General features: G+C 50.4%; 1 protein-coding gene across 1 annotated transcript; it reads right to left on the minus strand.

Annotated features, from left to right (window-relative positions):
* Nucleotides 1-8,821: 8,821 nt before the first annotated feature.
* Nucleotides 8,822-16,530, minus strand: BRD3OS (BRD3 opposite strand). Its single transcript, XM_068249092.1, has 2 exons — nucleotides 16,368-16,530; nucleotides 8,822-9,451 (listed from the first exon to the last, which is right to left on the minus strand). Exon 2 carries the CDS (start codon nucleotides 9,207-9,209, stop codon nucleotides 8,958-8,960), a length of 252 nt encoding a protein of 83 aa, XP_068105193.1. The 5' UTR covers nucleotides 9,210-9,451; nucleotides 16,368-16,530; the 3' UTR covers nucleotides 8,822-8,957.
* Between the last annotated feature and the right edge of the window lie 232 nt (nucleotides 16,531-16,762).

Here is a 16,762-nt window from a genome sequence, read left to right on the forward strand (position 1 = left end):
GTTGGAAGCTTGTGCTCCGATGAGCTTGGTGAAGTATTCCTGCTTTGCATCAGCAAAGGCAGTGTGGAAATGCAGCAGGTTAGCCTTGTACTGTAGGAACTCCTGGTTAAGTTTACTTTTCCTCCTTTTCCGTTCAGTGGCACATGTTACCCTATGGAGGTTTGCGAGTATGGGTAGTGCGCCAGGGCTGGGGGTTAGGGGTCGGTTGCGGCAGAATATTGGGGGAGCAGCTTCCTCAAGGGCCGATGAGAGGGTTTGAGGATACTGAGCTGCAGCAAAATTAGGACAGGTTTGGGGGGGAAGAGAGGATAAGGCATGGAGGGGGTTGGCTAGGACACTAGGGTTGAGCTGATGTAGGTCTCGCTGCCATCGACCAGGTGGGTGGGCGGTTCCTTCTGTGAGGAGGTTGAAGGTGATGGTCTGAGGGGCGGGAAGGGTGTGATGGCAAGGTCTGTAATGATGGAGGACACTGATTCAAAAGTATTAGCATGTAACTGTCCATCCTTAGTGAGAATATTTGAATGTATGAAGGTATCTCATCCCCCCCCCCCCCCTTCAGGAAATGACCTTTAGGGCCCTTTTACATTAGGAGCGTTTGCGATGGTGAATTGCAAAATCGCTAGGGTTTGCTAAGTAACCATGTGGTTGCTGGCATAACATGGGCACGTGTGAAGTCAGATGTGCCCACGTTTACGCTGGCAACCACGCTCCATGGAGCCAGTGGCAGACAACAGGTAAAATATGCATGCATGGGACACTGGGGGGTTGTACGTATGAAATTGCCGCCAGGAGACTTGGGCGCAGGATATTGGGTATAGAGTCATGTCAGTGGGCGGCGCATGTGTCATATCAGTGGGAGGTGTATGCGTCACATGTCAGTGTGATACACATGGCCAGCTGCTCTCTTCAGGCTCATTGCAAGTGTGTTGATGCCTGATAACATTTGTAAGACAAGAAGAATGGCACTGTTACAGTACTGTACATATAAGCAGCCTGGGGAAAATTAGGAATAATGTGAACATAAGCAAAAGAGGATGTAGTGTTACCACTTCCACTTTGCAATCACCGATAAAAGTATCGTCACAGTCCTCCCACTGGATTGTATGCACTCCCGGATATCGCTTCCCTTATTAGTGATGACACTCCTGGTAGCATGTGGAGTGCAGTACAGGCTACTCTACTGGTAGTGCAGATTGGAAAGGCCCTACTCGCTGCAAAGCTAAGGAGAGTGGTGAGTAGAGTGCCAAGTCCCGCCCTTGGAGGTATCAAAGCCACTTGCATTACAGATGCGATTGGCTGGATTTTGAAGAAAGGCTTCATGATTGGCTCATGTGTGAGCGGAAAACTTTGCAGGATACGTGCTGCAATTCCCGCCTGCAGAGGTATCGGAGCCACTCACAGGATGCGAGTGGCTGGCTCTATTCAGTGATAGATGCAATTTTTAAAGGACAACTGAAGAGAGAGGTATATGGAGGCTGCCATGTTTATTTCCTTTTAATCAATACCAGTTGCCTGGCAGCCCTGCTGGTCTATTTCTCTGCAGTAGTATCTGAATAACACCAGAAACAAGCATGCAGCTAGTCTTGTCAGATCAGACTTTAAAGGGAAGGTCCAAGCAAAAAAAAAAAATGAGTTTCACTTACCTGGGGCTTCTACCAGCCCCATGCAGCAGTCCTGTGCCCTCATAGTCACTCACTGCTGCTCCAGTCCCCCGCTGGCAGCTTTCTGACCTCGGAGGTCAGGGCCGCATTGCGTACATTTTTACGCATTCCCGCTAGTGCAGGAACATTAACATATACATTTTTACGCGTAAGTGGTGCAACGCATACATTTTTGTTCCTGCACTAGCTGGAATGCGTAAAAATGTATGCAATGCGGCCCTGACCTCCGAGGTCAGAAAGCTGCCAGCGGGGGACTGGAGCAGCAGTGAGTGACTACGAGGGCACAGGATGGCTACATGGGGCTGGTAGAAGCCCCAGGTAAGTGAAACTCATTTTTTTTTTTTGCTTGGACCTTCCCTTTAAAGTCTGAAACACCTGATCTGCTGCATGGCTAATAGTATTAGAGGCAGAGGATTAGCAGGAGAGCCAGGCAACTGGTATTGCTTAAAAGGAAATAAACATGGCAGCCTCCATATAACTCTCTCTTCAGTTCCCCTTTAAAGAGAACCCGAGGTGGGTTTGATAAATCATATTAGGACATAGGCACGTTCTGTATACAATGACCTGCCTCTGTGTCCTTCCAGTGTTCCTCCAGGCCCACCCCCCAGGCTCTGCTGTCCCCCATTAAAAAAAAATGTGTCAGGCTAGCGACACGCAGATTGTCACTAGCCTGCTATTTACCTTTGCCTGTCATTCACCTGCAGCTCCCCTGCCTCCTCCATAGCGCGGCTCCCCGCCTGTGTCCTTTCCATCCCCGCCTCTGTAAGCTTCCTCTAATCCTCTTATGGAGGTGAGAAGGGACACAGGTGGGGAGCCGCGCTATGGAGGAGGCTGGGGAGTGGTGGTGACAGACAGCCTTCAGCTAAACAGCAAGCTAGCGACAATCTGCGTCCCGGGGGGACCTGGAGGAATGCTGGAAGGACACAGAGGCAGGTCATTGTATACAGAAAGAAAGTTCCTCTGTGTCCTAATATGATTTGACAAACCCACCTCGGGTTCTCTTTAACCACTTGAGGACCGCAGTGTTAAACCCCCCTAAAGACCAGACCATGTTTCATGAAATAGGCTACCGCAGCTTTAAGGCTTTGCTGCAGGTCCGTGCATGTCAGCACGAAAGTGATTCCCCCCCCCGCGTTTTCTCCCCACCAACAGAGCTTTCTGTTGTGGGGTCAGATCGCCCACAGCATGTTTGTTTGTTTTGTTATAAATATTTAATTATTTTTTTTTGTATTAAATGTTTGTATTTATTTTTTTCCCTCTCCATCAGCCAATTACAGCGATAGGCTGTGATAGGCTTCAGCAGCGCGCGCGCAATCTCCTGCTAGCCCCATAGAAGGCCGTTCACGACAATCGGCGTGGAGCAGTGCTGGGGCAGCCGCCGCGTTCACACCAATTTGCGCGGAGCGGTCGGCAAATGATTAAATAGAATTTCAAAAAAACAAAAATCTGTCGGCCTGCAAGTAAAAAAGTTCTACTTACGAAATAAGTCTTGTCCCGCGATGCTGTCCCGAAGTCCCTGCATCACCCGACTTCCTGCGCCTGGCCCCGCCTCCTCTCTCTCCCCGGAGAATACCACCAAGCTATTTACTGTAGTACAGCAAGCTGTGTTGCACCACTGTGACCGTAGTCTTTATTGTGAGATCTGTGTTCAGCCACCTGAGCCCCAATCACAGGAAGCCAGACGTCAAGCAAGACTTTTATTATGTAAATGGTGCAATCGTACACAAAATAATACATCTAGTATAACACGATAAAGCTCATATTTGTTCCCTTTAACACTGTCAGATAAACGGTATAGTATCCGGTTGTTCCTGGTCTAGAGATCTTCAGCGAAAAACTGTAAAATATGTGCAAACATATATAAATTAGAAGTACATTTTTTTCAGAGTAAAATGAGCCATAAATTACTTTTCTCCTATGTGGCTGTCACTTACAGTAGGTAGTAGAAATCTGACAGAAGTGACAGGTTTTGGACTAGTCCATCTCTTCATAGGGGATTCTCAGCAAGGCTTTTATTCTTTATAAAGATATTCCCAAAAAAGGACTTCGGCCCAGTGCACACCAAAACCGCTAGCAGATCCGCAATACGCTAGCGGTTTTGGGAGCTGATTTCAGAGCGATTCTAGGTATGTATAGAGAGGTTTTCTAAACATACCTAGCGGTTTTGGGTGCGTTTTTGTGTAGCAGATTACACATATTGTTACAGTAAAAGCTGTTACTGAACAGCTTCTGTAACAAAAATGCCTGGCAAACCGCTCTGAAGTAGCGTTTTTCAGAGCGGTTTGCGTTTTTCCTATACTTTACATTGAGGACGAAACGCTTCCGAAATCCGCAAACTCGCAGCAGGAGGCGCGTTTGCAGCTTGGCAAAAACTGCAAACCGCCGGTGTGCACCATCCCATTGCAATACATTAGACAAGCGTTTTTATAGGCGGATGCGGCCGGCGGATCGCTCCAAAAACCGCTCGGTGTGCACTGGGCCTTAAACAATGATGCCGGCCAGCTTCCCTGCTCCCTACACAGTTTTTTGGCAGTTGGACAGAGCAACTGCCATTCACTAAGTGCTTTTGAAAATAAATCCCTGAGAATCCCCTATAAAGAGATGGGCTAGTCCAAAACCTGTCACTTCTGTCAGATTTCTACTACCTACTGTAAGTGAACGCAACATAGGAGAAAAGCAATTTATGGCTTATTTTACTCTGGAAGAAACGTACTTCTTATTTGTATATGTTTGCACATATTTAAAATGTTACAGTTTTTCGCTGTAGTGCCCCTTTAATAACGTGTATAACGCACAGCATGCAGCACTTTCTAATAACGCCTCACGTTACACACAAACGCAACGTGTGAATGTCGCACAGACTTAGAATTGCTGTGCGTTAGTCCACGTTTAAACATTTTCTAACGTGCGACTTTAACATCGCACTGTGAAAGAGGCCTTAGAGGTGGACAAATTATCTGTAAATACATATTTCTCGAGAATAACCTTTTTGGCAGGTTGACCATTTGTGGCGAAGGCAAGGGGGGTGCCTGAAACTCATAAAGGAAGATGTCAATAGCATGTTATTCATTTTATGCAAATTATATGTAAATTTATGCAGATCACTTGTAGTGTACAGGCGCATACACACGCCATATTTTCACAAACGACAGGTCCGTCAGACCGCTGGGCGGACGTTCTGCCGACAGTAGCACATTTACAGTCTGTCGGCAGACCGATAAGACTGTTTCTGACATATCCGCTGATCTGTCGGCAGAACGTCCGCCCAGCAGGAGGGTCTGACTACCCGTCGTTTGTGAAAATATGGCGTGTATGCGCCTTTAAGCCTTGTACTCAAGCCTGATTTAACTCAGCTGAGGCGGCCGATAAGACTGCCTCAGCTGACAATCAGGCGTGTGTATGGCAGCTGGCGACCCCTAAAGGTTCATGCACACCTACCAACCTTTTGTCCAACTATCTGCCAAACTCGTCTGTTAAAGGGATACTTAAGTCAAAAATAAAAAATGATTTTTACTCACCTGGGGCATCCCTGAGCCCCCTGAAGCTGTATGGTGCCCTCGCAGCATTGCTCCGATCCACCTGTCCCCGCCAGCGGTTACTTCCGGGTTCGGCGACAGCTATGTTATACGCTATAGCAGCATAGAGGGTGATATAGCGGCTGGGAACGCGCAGAATCACTCGCGTTCCCAGCCTGTCAGCAGCTGTCGCCGAACCCGGAAGTAGCCGGCGGCGGGGACAGGAGGATCGGAGCCAGGCTGCGAGGGCACCATACAGCTTCAGGGGGCTGAGGGATGCCCCAGGTGAGTAAAATTCATTTTTTATTTTTGACTTAAGTATCCCTTTAACAGACAAGTTTGGCGGATAGTTGGTAGGTGTGTATGAACCTTAAGCAATCTGCTGGGTGGATCTACTCAACCCCAGCGACACCGATCCCATTGTTCACGTCACTCTTCCGCCCTCTGCGTGACATCACACATGTGCCGCTCGTCGTCACCCCACCCCCACATAGCAACACAGCGCGTCATCAGCTCACAGCTGACTTTGCGTCTGTGCAGCCCAGCGATGTTGCCCAAACCTTTACTAATACTCCCAGGACAGGTGTGCGCCGCCCTCTATTCCTGGCACAATCATCATATTCGTTGAAATTAAGTGGGTGCAAGAGTTCAATTTAATAAAAATATTTGTGTAAACATAGAAGTGCAGAAATGTTCTGATCGGACCTCTTGTAGTGTTCTGTGTTACTATCCAGTCACTGCTATTCACAGGACAAGTGCAGTCACCCTCCATTCCTCGCACAATCAGGATATCCCTTTCAGCTGGAGGGAATTAAAGTGCACCGTAATTTCATTCATTAAAAAAAAAATACTCTGCATTAAAGGACAACGGAAGCGAGAGGAATATGGAGGCTGCCATATTTATATCTTTTTAAGCAATACAAGTTGCCTGGCTATCCTGCTGATCCTCTTCCTCTAATACATTTAGCCATAGCCCCTGAACAAGCATGCAGCAGCTCAGGTATTTCTGACATTATTGTCAGAGCTGACAAGATTAGCTGCATGCTTGTTTCTGGTGTGATTCAGACACTACTGCGGCCAAATAGATGAGCAGTGCTGCCAGGCAACTGGTATTGTTTAAAAGGAAATAAATATGGCAGCCTCCATATCACTCTCACTTCAGTTCTCCTTTAAGCCTGGTACACACATCCAATTTTGATTGGCCAAGTTTGCCATTTCCATGTATGTAGTATGAGGACCAATAGGTTTTGATTTCTATGAGCAGATTGTGCGGGTAAGTCCTCACCCTGCATGGAGGCGATAAAACGACCAATGAAAATGGGATGTGTGTATGCACCTGTCTCACACACTCGTTCTTGGCTGAAATAATAATTTTGTGTCTGTCAGCTGGGAACATGAAGTGTGTACAGCTCCCCACATAGTTTAGCAAACCCCTGTAAAGTGAAGAAGTGCACTGTGTTCATTTTTGCCCCCGCGCCACAGAGCACTGCTTGCCACCCGCTGTCACATGGCGACATCACCCCGTCTGACAACCCGGTGGTTACATGTCTGAGACTTGACTTGAGGTGCTTAACAGCCTTGCGAAAACCATCAGTCTCCAGGCTGTTAAAGTGAACCAGAGACGAAGCACCCTCATGTATTTCACCATATATATCAGTGGGAACATTAGAGAAAACACCCACCCTGCTCTCTGTTTCATCCTTCACTGCTCAGCCTGCTTGTTATCAGCCCTGATAACATCCCAGACTGAGCATTCAGTCTGGCTTTGCTCAGGAATCATTATAGCTGAGTCTGTCTTCTCTGATGTCTTTTTAAGCGCAAGCCTGCCCCCTTGTGGCTCTGCTATAATGACTCAGCTATAATGATTCCTGAGCAAAGCCAGACTGAATGCTCAGTGGGGGATTTTATCAGGGCTGATAACAAGCAGGCTGAGCAGTGAAGGATGAAACAGAGAGCAGGGTAGGTGTTTTCTCTAATGTTCCCACTGATACATATGGTAACATACATGAGGGTGCTTCATCTCTGGTTCACTTGTAATAGGGATGCAATGCTTAGGAAAACTCATGGGAAAGCATGTGATCAGTTTGGTCAGCTGATAGATTTCATAGATTTGTAAGGTTCTGATTTGCTGTGGTGACTTCCTTATTTAACACAAGATCATAACCGGCCAATCATATCCTTACAAATCTACCAGCTGATCATACTGATCACATGCTTCTCCATGAGTTCTCCTAAGCATTGCTCTCCCTACTGTTAAAGGACAACTGTAGTGTGAAGAATATTTATTTTTCATTAAACAATGACAGTTACCTGGCTATCCTGTTGATCTATTTGGCTGCAGTAGTGTCTGAATCACACACCTGAAACAAGCATGCAGCTAATCTAGTCACACTTCAGTCAGGGCACCTGATCTGCTGCATGCTTGTTCAGGGGCTATGGCTAAAAGCATTAGCAGGTCTTCATAGACTGCCAGGTAACTGGTATTGCTAAAAAGTATATAAACATGGTAGTCTCCATATTTCCCCTGCTTTAATTGTCTTTTACACTCTGCTGGGAAGCATTTTAATGTGCAGGAGCGCGCGCTATGCACACCTTACCAAGCAGCGCTCGCTGCCATGTAGGGAGCAGGCCTTAGTTACGCAAGGTGCTTCCGTAGCAACGCGCATAACTTTAAATGCGGGCAGTCCTATGAAGTATCGCTACTGTGATATTTCACTAGCGGCCGCTACTATGACAATTAACATGTAATTGAGCGGCCACTAGTGACGTATCACAGTAGCAATACTCAACAGCACCGCCTGCATTTAAAGTTACGTGCGTTGCTACGGAAGCAGCATGCATAACTAAGGGGAGGCTCCTTACATGTCAGCGAGCGATACTCTGTAAGGTGTGCATAGCTCCTTGCTGCACATTAAAGGGATACTGTAGGGGGGTCAGGGGAAAATGAGTTGAACTTACCCGGGGCTTCTAACGGTCCCCCGCAGACATCCTGTGTTGGCGCAGCCACTCCCCAATGCTCCGGCCCCGCCTCCGGTTCACTTCTGGAATTTCAGACTTTAAAGTCTGAAAACCACTGCGCCTGCGTTGCCGTGTCCTCGATCCTGCTGATGTCACCAAGAGCGCACAGCGCAGGCCCAGTATGGTCTGAGTCAGCGCAGTACACTCCTGGTGACATCAGCGGGAGTGAGGACATGACAACGCAGGCGCAGTGGTTTTCTGACTTTAAAGTCAGAAATTCCAGAAGTGAACTGCAGGCAGGACCGGAGCATCGGTGAGTGGCTGCGCGGGCACAGGATGTCTGCGGGGGACCATTAGAAGCCCCAGGTAAGTTCAACTCATTTTCCCCCGACCCCCCTACAGTATCCCTTTAAGCTGCGCTGCTTTAGCAGGGCAGCTTAATGAATCAAGCCCATAGTCTCCATATGCCTGTCAGTTCACGTCCCTTTTAAACTCCAAGCAAGAGCAGAAAATACAGCAGAGACATCATCTCAGTGAGGTCCACTCAAAAGCAGCAACCAGTGACTTATAACCCCCCCCCCCCTCCCCCATAAGTGAAATGTCATTTGCTAGGGTTGGAGACACCCAATCAACTGCATGTAAGACTCCCCGATCCAGTTCTTGAGCAGAAAGCTCTACGTAACCAGCTAGGGCTTCCAGCATTTTGTATTCTGCTTAGATCTCTACAGCAGCTCCTCTCCTCTTAGTACAAGCTACCTGTATGCGTCAGTCACGTGAATAAATAAAGGGCATTAGATGACTATGGTTTTCCTGCAAAGCTGTGTCACATGATGCTGCAGAAGCGGGATTGCCCGGTGTCCCGTGAAATGCTGTTCTTGTCACGCACCAGGATGGACTGGTTTCCATACTGGGAGTACCACATGCTCTGACTGCGGTTCAGATAGGTGCCGGGGGGCGCCGTCTCCAGCTTCTGCTGCTGTTGCTGCCAGATGAGTAGGGAGGTGTCCCTGTAGCGCAGTCTGGCGTACCCCTCGGACAAGGCCTTCTCCGCCAGCGGTACCCGACCACCGCTCATCACTGCGGCTCGGCAAGCTCCAATCACACGCGGCTCAGAAGTAGGGGCTGTCTGTGATCTTCCATTGGAGGGAGATCAGGTGAATCTGGGTACATGGAGATCACAGGTCATGGTCTCTGTGACACCTGCAGAGGACACGGATGGGGGCACTACACGTAGGGTGACAATACTGTATCAGTGTAGATCTTCCCTGGTATGCCCAAACTCACGTGCCTCCAGAAATAGCAGAGACAGCTGGAGATCTGCAATGAAACAGAGCACAGAGGTTAGAACAACACAGTTTATTAAAAGCCCATACAGGCACTAGAATTAAATTGGCTGAGCAGCTGATAATGACCGCCTTTGCTGATAATCCAGAGTGTACAGCAGCCCCCGACCACTGCCCGCTGGATCAACTGGGCTGCACAGTGGCTGATAGTATCATTCTCCCCCCTCACCCCATCCGCCGATTGATGCCTCATCTACATTGCTCTGCTGGCCCTTCACAGACACCCCTCCCCTTGCATTGCAACAAAACACATCATCTGCCTTTAGGCCAGTGGTGGTAACTTCAAATACAAAGGGGGCTGAAATTAAACTCTGAGACCAAGTCACAGGCCAATCTTAATGTCTAGTGGCCACCTCCCTTCCTTATACACTTCCCTGGTGTCTAATGGCTCCCCATGTGTCCTCTATACAGTTCCCTAATGTATTGTGCCCCCCCTCCTTATACAATTACCTGGTATCTAGTGGCCCCCTCCCCTTATGCAGTTCTCTTGTGTCTAGTGGCCTCTTCCCTCTCCTTTACAGTTCCCTTGTGGCTAGTGGCCCTCCCTCCCATATACAGTCCCCTGGTGTCTATTTGCCCTGTCCCTCCCCTATACAGTTCCCTGGTGTCTAGTGGCCTTCCTCCCCTATACAATTCCTTGATGTCTAGTGGCCCTGTCCCTCCCCTATACAGTTCCCTGGTGTCTAGTGGCCTTCCTCCCCTATACAATTCCCTGGTGTCTATTGGCCCTGTCCCTCCCCTATACAATCCCTTGATGTCTAGTGGCCCTGTCCCTCCCCTATACAGTTCCCTGGTGTCTAGTGGCCTTCCTCCCCTATACAATTCCCTGATGTCTAGTGGCCCTGTCCCTCCCCTATACAACTCCCTGGTGTCTATTGGCCCTGTCCCTCCCCTATACAGTTCCCTGGTGTCTAGTGGCCTTCCTCCCCTATACAATTCCCTGGTGTCTAGTGGCCCTGTCCCTCCCCTATACAATTCCCTGGTGTCTATTGGCCCCCACCCTCCCCTATACAGTTCCCTGGTGTCTATTGGCCCCGTCCCTCCCCTATACAATTCCCTGGTGTCTAGTGGCCCCCACCCTCCCCTATACAATTCCCTGGTGTCTATTGGCCCTGTCCCTCCCCTATAAAATTCCCTGGTGTCTATTGGCCCTGTCCCTCCCCTATACAATTCCCTGGTGTCTATTGGCCCTGTCCCTCCCCTATACAATTCCCTGGTGTCTATTGGCCCTGTCCCTCCCCTATACAATTCCCTGATGTCTAGTGGCCCCCACCCTCCCCTATACAATTCCCTGGTGTCTATTGGCCCTGTCCCTCCCCTATAAAATTCCCTGGTGTCTATTGGCCCTGTCCCTCCCCTATACAATTCCCTGATGTCTAATGGCCCTCACCCTCCCCTATACAATTCCCTGATGTCTAGTGGCCCCCACCCTCCCCTATACAATTCCCTGGTGTCTATTGGCCCTGTCCCTCCCCTATACAATTCCCTGGTGTCTATTGGCCCTGTCCCTCCCCTATACAGTTCCCTGGTGTCTATTGGCCCTGTCCCTCCCCTATACAATGCCCTGATGTCTAATGGCCCTCACCCTCCCCTATACAATTCCCTGATGTCTAGTGGACCCCACCCTCCCCTATACAATTCCCTGGTGTCTATTGGCCCTGTCCCGCCCCTATACAATTCCCTGATGTCTATTGGCCCTGTCCCGCCCCTATACAATTCCCTGATGTCTATTGGCCCTGTCCCTCCCCTATACAATTCCCTGGTGTCTATTGGCCCTGTCCCGCCCCTATACAATTCCTTGATGTCTAGTGGCCCTGTCCCTCCCCTATACAGTTCCCTGGTGTCTAGTGGCCTTCCTCCCCTATACAATTCCCTGGTGTCTATTGGCCCTGTCCCTCCCCTATACAATTCCTTGATGTCTAGTGGCCCTGTCCCTCCCCTATACAGTTCCCTGGTGTCTAGTGGCCTTCCTCCCCTATACAATTCCCTGATGTCTAGTGGCCCTGTCCCTCCCCTATACAACTCCCTGGTGTCTATTGGCCCTGTCCCTCCCCTATACAGTTCCCTGGTGTCTAGTGGCCTTCCTCCCCTATACAATTCCCTGGTGTCTAGTGGCCCTGTCCCTCCCCTATACAATTCCCTGGTGTCTATTGGCCCCCACCCTCCCCTATACAGTTCCCTGGTGTCTATTGGCCCCGTCCCTCCCCTATACAATTCCCTGGTGTCTAGTGGCCCCCACCCTCCCCTATACAATTCCCTGGTGTCTATTGGCCCTGTCCCTCCCCTATAAAATTCCCTGGTGTCTATTGGCCCTGTCCCTCCCCTATACAATTCCCTGGTGTCTATTGGCCCTGTCCCTCCCCTATACAATTCCCTGGTGTCTATTGGCCCTGTCCCTCCCCTATACAATTCCCTGGTGTCTATTGGCCCTGTCCCTCCCCTATACAATTCCCTGATGTCTAGTGGCCCCCACCCTCCCCTATACAATTCCCTGGTGTCTATTGGCCCTGTCCCTCCCCTATACAATTCCCTGGTGTCTATTGGCCCTGTCCCTCCCCTATACAATTCCCTGATGTCTAATGGCCCTCACCCTCCCCTATACAATTCCCTGATGTCTAGTGGCCCCCACCCTCCCCTATACAATTCCCTGGTGTCTATTGGCCCTGTCCCGCCCCTATACAATTCCCTGATGTCTATTGGCCCTGTCCCTCCCCTATACAATTCCCTGGTGTCTATTGGCCCTGTCCCGCCCCTATACAATTCCCTGGTGTCTATTGGCCCTGTCCCGCCCCTATACAATTCCCTGGTGTCTGTTGGCCCTGTCCCTATCCTATACAATTCCCTGGTGTCTATTGGCCCTGTCCCTCCCCTATACAATTCCCTGGTGTCTATTGGCCCTGTCCCTCCCCTATACAATTCCCTAGTGTCTATTGGCCCTGTCCCGCCCCTATACAATTCCCTGGTGTCTATTAGCCCTGTCCCTCCCCTATACAATTCCCTGGTGTCTATTGGCCCTGTCCCTCCCCTATACAATTCCCTGATGTCTAGTGGCCCCCACCCTCCCCTATACAATTCCCTGGTGTCTATTGGCCCTGTCCCTCCCCTATACAATTCCCTGGTGTCTATTGGCCCTGTCCCTCCCCTATACAATTCCCTGGTGTCTATTGGCCCTGTCCCTCCCCTATACAGTTCCCTGGTGTCTATTGGCCCTGTCCCTCCCCTATACAATTCCCTGATGTCTAATGGCCCCCACCCTCCCCTATACAATTCCCTGATGTCTAGTGGCCCCCACCCTCCCCTATACAATTCCCTGGTGTCTATTGGCCCTGTCCCTCCCCTATACAGTTCTTTGGTGTCTAGTGGCCCTGTCCCTCCCCTATACAATTCCCTGATGTCTAATGGCCCCCACCCTCCCCTATACAATTCCCTGATGTCTAGTGGCCCCCACCCTCCCCTATACAATTCCCTGGTGTCTATTGGCCCTGTCCCTCCCCTATACAATTCCCTGGTGTCTATTGGCCCTGTCCCTCCCCTATACAATTCCCTGGTGTCTATTGGCCCTGTCCCGCCCCTATACAATTCCCTGGTGTCTATTGGCCCTGCCCCGCCCCTATACAATTCCCTGGTGTCTATTGGCCCTGCCCCGCCCCTATACAATTCCCTGGTGTCTATTGGCCCTGTCCCTCCCCTATACAATTCCCTGGTGTCTATTGGCCCCGTCCCTCCCCTATACAATTCCCTGGTGTCTATTGGCCCCGTCCCTCCCCTATACAATTCCCTGATGTCTAGTGGCCCCCACCCTCCCCTATACAATTCCCTGGTGTCTATTGGCCCTGTCCCTCCCCTATACAATTCCCTGGTGTCTATTGGCCCTGTCCCGCCCCTATACAATTCCCTGGTGTCTATTGGCCCTGTCCCGCCATTACAATTCCCTGATGTCTAGTGGCCCCCACCCTCCCCTATACAATTTCCTGATGTCTAGTGGCCCCCACCCTCCCCTATACAGTTCCCTGGTGTCTATTGGCCCTGTCCCTCCCCTATACAATTCCCTGGTGTCTATTGGCCCTGTCCCTCCCCTATACAATTCCCTGATGTATAGGGGAGGGTGGGGGCCACTAGACAATTCCCTGGTGTCTATTGGCCCTGTCCCTCCCATATAGTTCCCTGGTGTCTAGTGACCCCCCTCCCCTATACAATTCCCTGGTGTCTAGTGCCCCAGTCTCTCCCCTCTACAGTCCCCTGGTGTCTAGTTGCTCCCCTCCCATATACAGTTCCCTGGTGTCCAGTGGTCCCCCTCCCCTCTACAGTCCCCTGGTGTCTAGTGGCTTCCCTCCCTCCCATATGAAGTTCCCTGGTGTCTTACACTCCCTCCACCACATGGCTTCCCTGGGGATCTAGGGCTTCATCTCCAGTATTGCTTTTCTGGTGGTCTACAGTGAGCAAAACCTAATACAAAGCGGAGAAGCCACTTGGGGGACAAATTTGATGGCTCTGCAGGACTACTTCTGTACAGCCTGTGCCCAGCAATGTGATGGTACCCATCTGCTGACATCAATCTTGCATGTGTACAGGCTGTGAAACACAGGCCTCAGTTCACTAACCTTTATCAAACACCTTATCAAACGTTTGATAATTTACCTCATGCGTAAAATCTCATTTTGAATTCACTAAGGTGTTATAAATGTATCGATAAAATGTTCAATAAATATATAACACCTTAGTTGAATTCAAAATTAGATTTTACCCTGAGGTAAATTATCAAACGTTTGATAAGGTGTTTGATAAAGCTTAGTGAATTTAGGCCATAGTCTGCACTGAGAAGCGGAGAGTACCCAGATATCATGGCGACCTAAAACCACTGTGATGCTATAGTGCCAAAAATCCCCTGTACCAAAAAAAAGTTATGCCATATCCAGTGGCATTGCAATAGGGAATGTAGAGGTTGTGAATGCACTAGGGCCCCTACACCTATAGGACCCTCCTCCGATCCCTGCTGCAGCTTTCTGCTACTGCTGTGCTGGTAATGATCAACCTCTACATGTTTTGAATAGTGATAAAAATTAAAAAATCTGAAGTGATGTGTGTAATATAGAAAGCATGGCGTAATCTTGGGTTATCTGCCTCCCCTAGGCCTAATGTGACACACAGGGGGCGTAACTAGAGGGGAGCAGTCCCTGCGACTGCAGGGGGCCCCAAATACTACTTCACTCCCTCTGATAAAGAGCCCATCCTTTATGGCCCATACTCATAGGCTACAAAAGTGGCCTGTCGCCAGCACACGTGAGCGTGTGCGCGACAGGCCGGCAACAGCTCGTCGCCAGGTCCCTCCGCGTACACACACGGAAGAGGGACCAGCGGTGCGACGGAAGCTGTCGCCGACGTTCCTCCCCCCTCACCGGAAGCGCCGTCTATTTGCAATTATGTTGCTGTCGCTAGTCCGCATACTCACGCGGACTAGTGACAGTTGAGGCGACATCAGCGACGACGACGGTTCGGGGTGCGCGCCCGTGCAACGCCTCATACTCACGGACGACCTGTCGCCGCAACACGCGCGCGCCACGTGTTGCGGCAACATTTGTAGCCCGTGAGTATGGGCCATTAGATCAGGTGTTTTTGTGGCTACACTTATTATGGGTGTGAAAATCATGATGATCACGTTTTATGACCCTTGTGAGATGGGCCCTCAGACTAATGCCCCGTTCACATTAGGCAACGCATGCACAGGACGCAAGTGCAGCATATCGCACACCATCCATGTTGCGCTGCTGATCCTAATTATTACTGTAAATGGGATCAGCAATGCGCTTTGGTAAATATGTGTGCTGCAGTGCGATAGCGCATCACACTACCGCGCATCGTGCATAGTCTGAACGTCACTAGTGTTCTCTATGCACTTCTGATATTCATGCTGATCGCATACTATACGCGCTGCTGAAATGCGCACGGCAGGGCGTATAGTGTGAATGAGGCCTTATGACCTATAAGGGATTGGCAAGTGAAAGGATGTAAACATTAATGGGGGCATCAGAGTTTTGCTGGGGGACCCCATGACTTATAGTTACGTCCTGGTGACACACCCCATCCTATGTTCTGCCCCCTTTCAGGGCCGGATTTGTACATTTTACAGCCCAAAGGCCCACTGTCAACTCCACGCTACCCACTGCGTCTCCCCTGCCCTTGAGCACCTCCGTCCTATGCTCCTCTGTCCTGTGCTTCACCCATCCTGTGCTGCGCTTGACTACTCTGCCCTGCGGAAGCAGGGCGGCCACGGACTGGGTCTGCGATCGCTGTGGTTCACATGTTCAGCCGTTTAACTGCCTGAGTGTGCCAGCCCACTTCCTGCCCCGTTTCCTGGTGCCCTAGGCCATGGCCTTTGTGGCCTTGCCTCAAATCTGGCCACGCCCCCTTTGGCATTTGGCAACCATTCTTCCCATATGCAGCAGCCCCCTCTTACAAATGCAGCATCCATGCAAAGCTCCCTGTGGTGCATTCCCCCATTTATGTTGCTCCCTATCTTGTAGCTTTTCTATTGTGCAACCTTCCATGTCCAGCTGCCTCCTTTCGGCAGTATCCACCCTAGGCCATAGCCTATGTGGCCTTCGCAAAATACTGGCCATATTCCCAAAAGCTCCTTTTCCTCTAACGGTACCCCATACCCCCCCCCCCCCCCCCCAAACTGATCTCTCCATCCCTACTCATCGTAGAGCCTATCTATCCATATTTATTATATATCTCTGGCATCTACAAGTCTATACCTCAGTCTATCACATATGCAGGTGCACACATCCTCTCTGCCCCCCTTCTGCACACTGAGGCACCACAACTCCCAGCAATGCAGGACTCTACCACACACTCCTCCCCCCCCCCCAGCTATAGAGCTCCCAGCATACCAGGCTCGGGAACGGATGGGGGTGCAGCAATCTCGGGGTTCCACTTCTCCCTCCCCGCCTGCTGCCATGGCAACGCTGCTGCACTCGACCAGGCGCGCCGCTAAATCCCTCCCTCGGAAAAGGTTCAGCGGCAGTAGCGTTCCAGGGCTGCTGTGGTGACGGGGCGAGGGGGAGGAGCTGATGGTGACGTCACATGCTCTGTGCACACTCCCGTTGTGCCCCAGCAGAGGGAGCTCCAGGCCTCCAGCAGTTGCCGGTGACGTCACACGCCCTGCGCTGCACATTGCAGCTTTGTTCCAGCAGAGGGCGCCGAAGCTGCGCGCAGTTGCCAGTGACGTCACACATTGCAGCTTTATTCCAGGAATCTCCAGCAGAGGGCGCCGAGCTGCACGTTT

The sequence above is a fragment of the Hyperolius riggenbachi genome, chromosome 8 (assembly GCF_040937935.1).
Source record: "Hyperolius riggenbachi isolate aHypRig1 chromosome 8, aHypRig1.pri, whole genome shotgun sequence".
NCBI lineage: Eukaryota > Metazoa > Chordata > Amphibia > Anura > Hyperoliidae > Hyperolius > Hyperolius riggenbachi.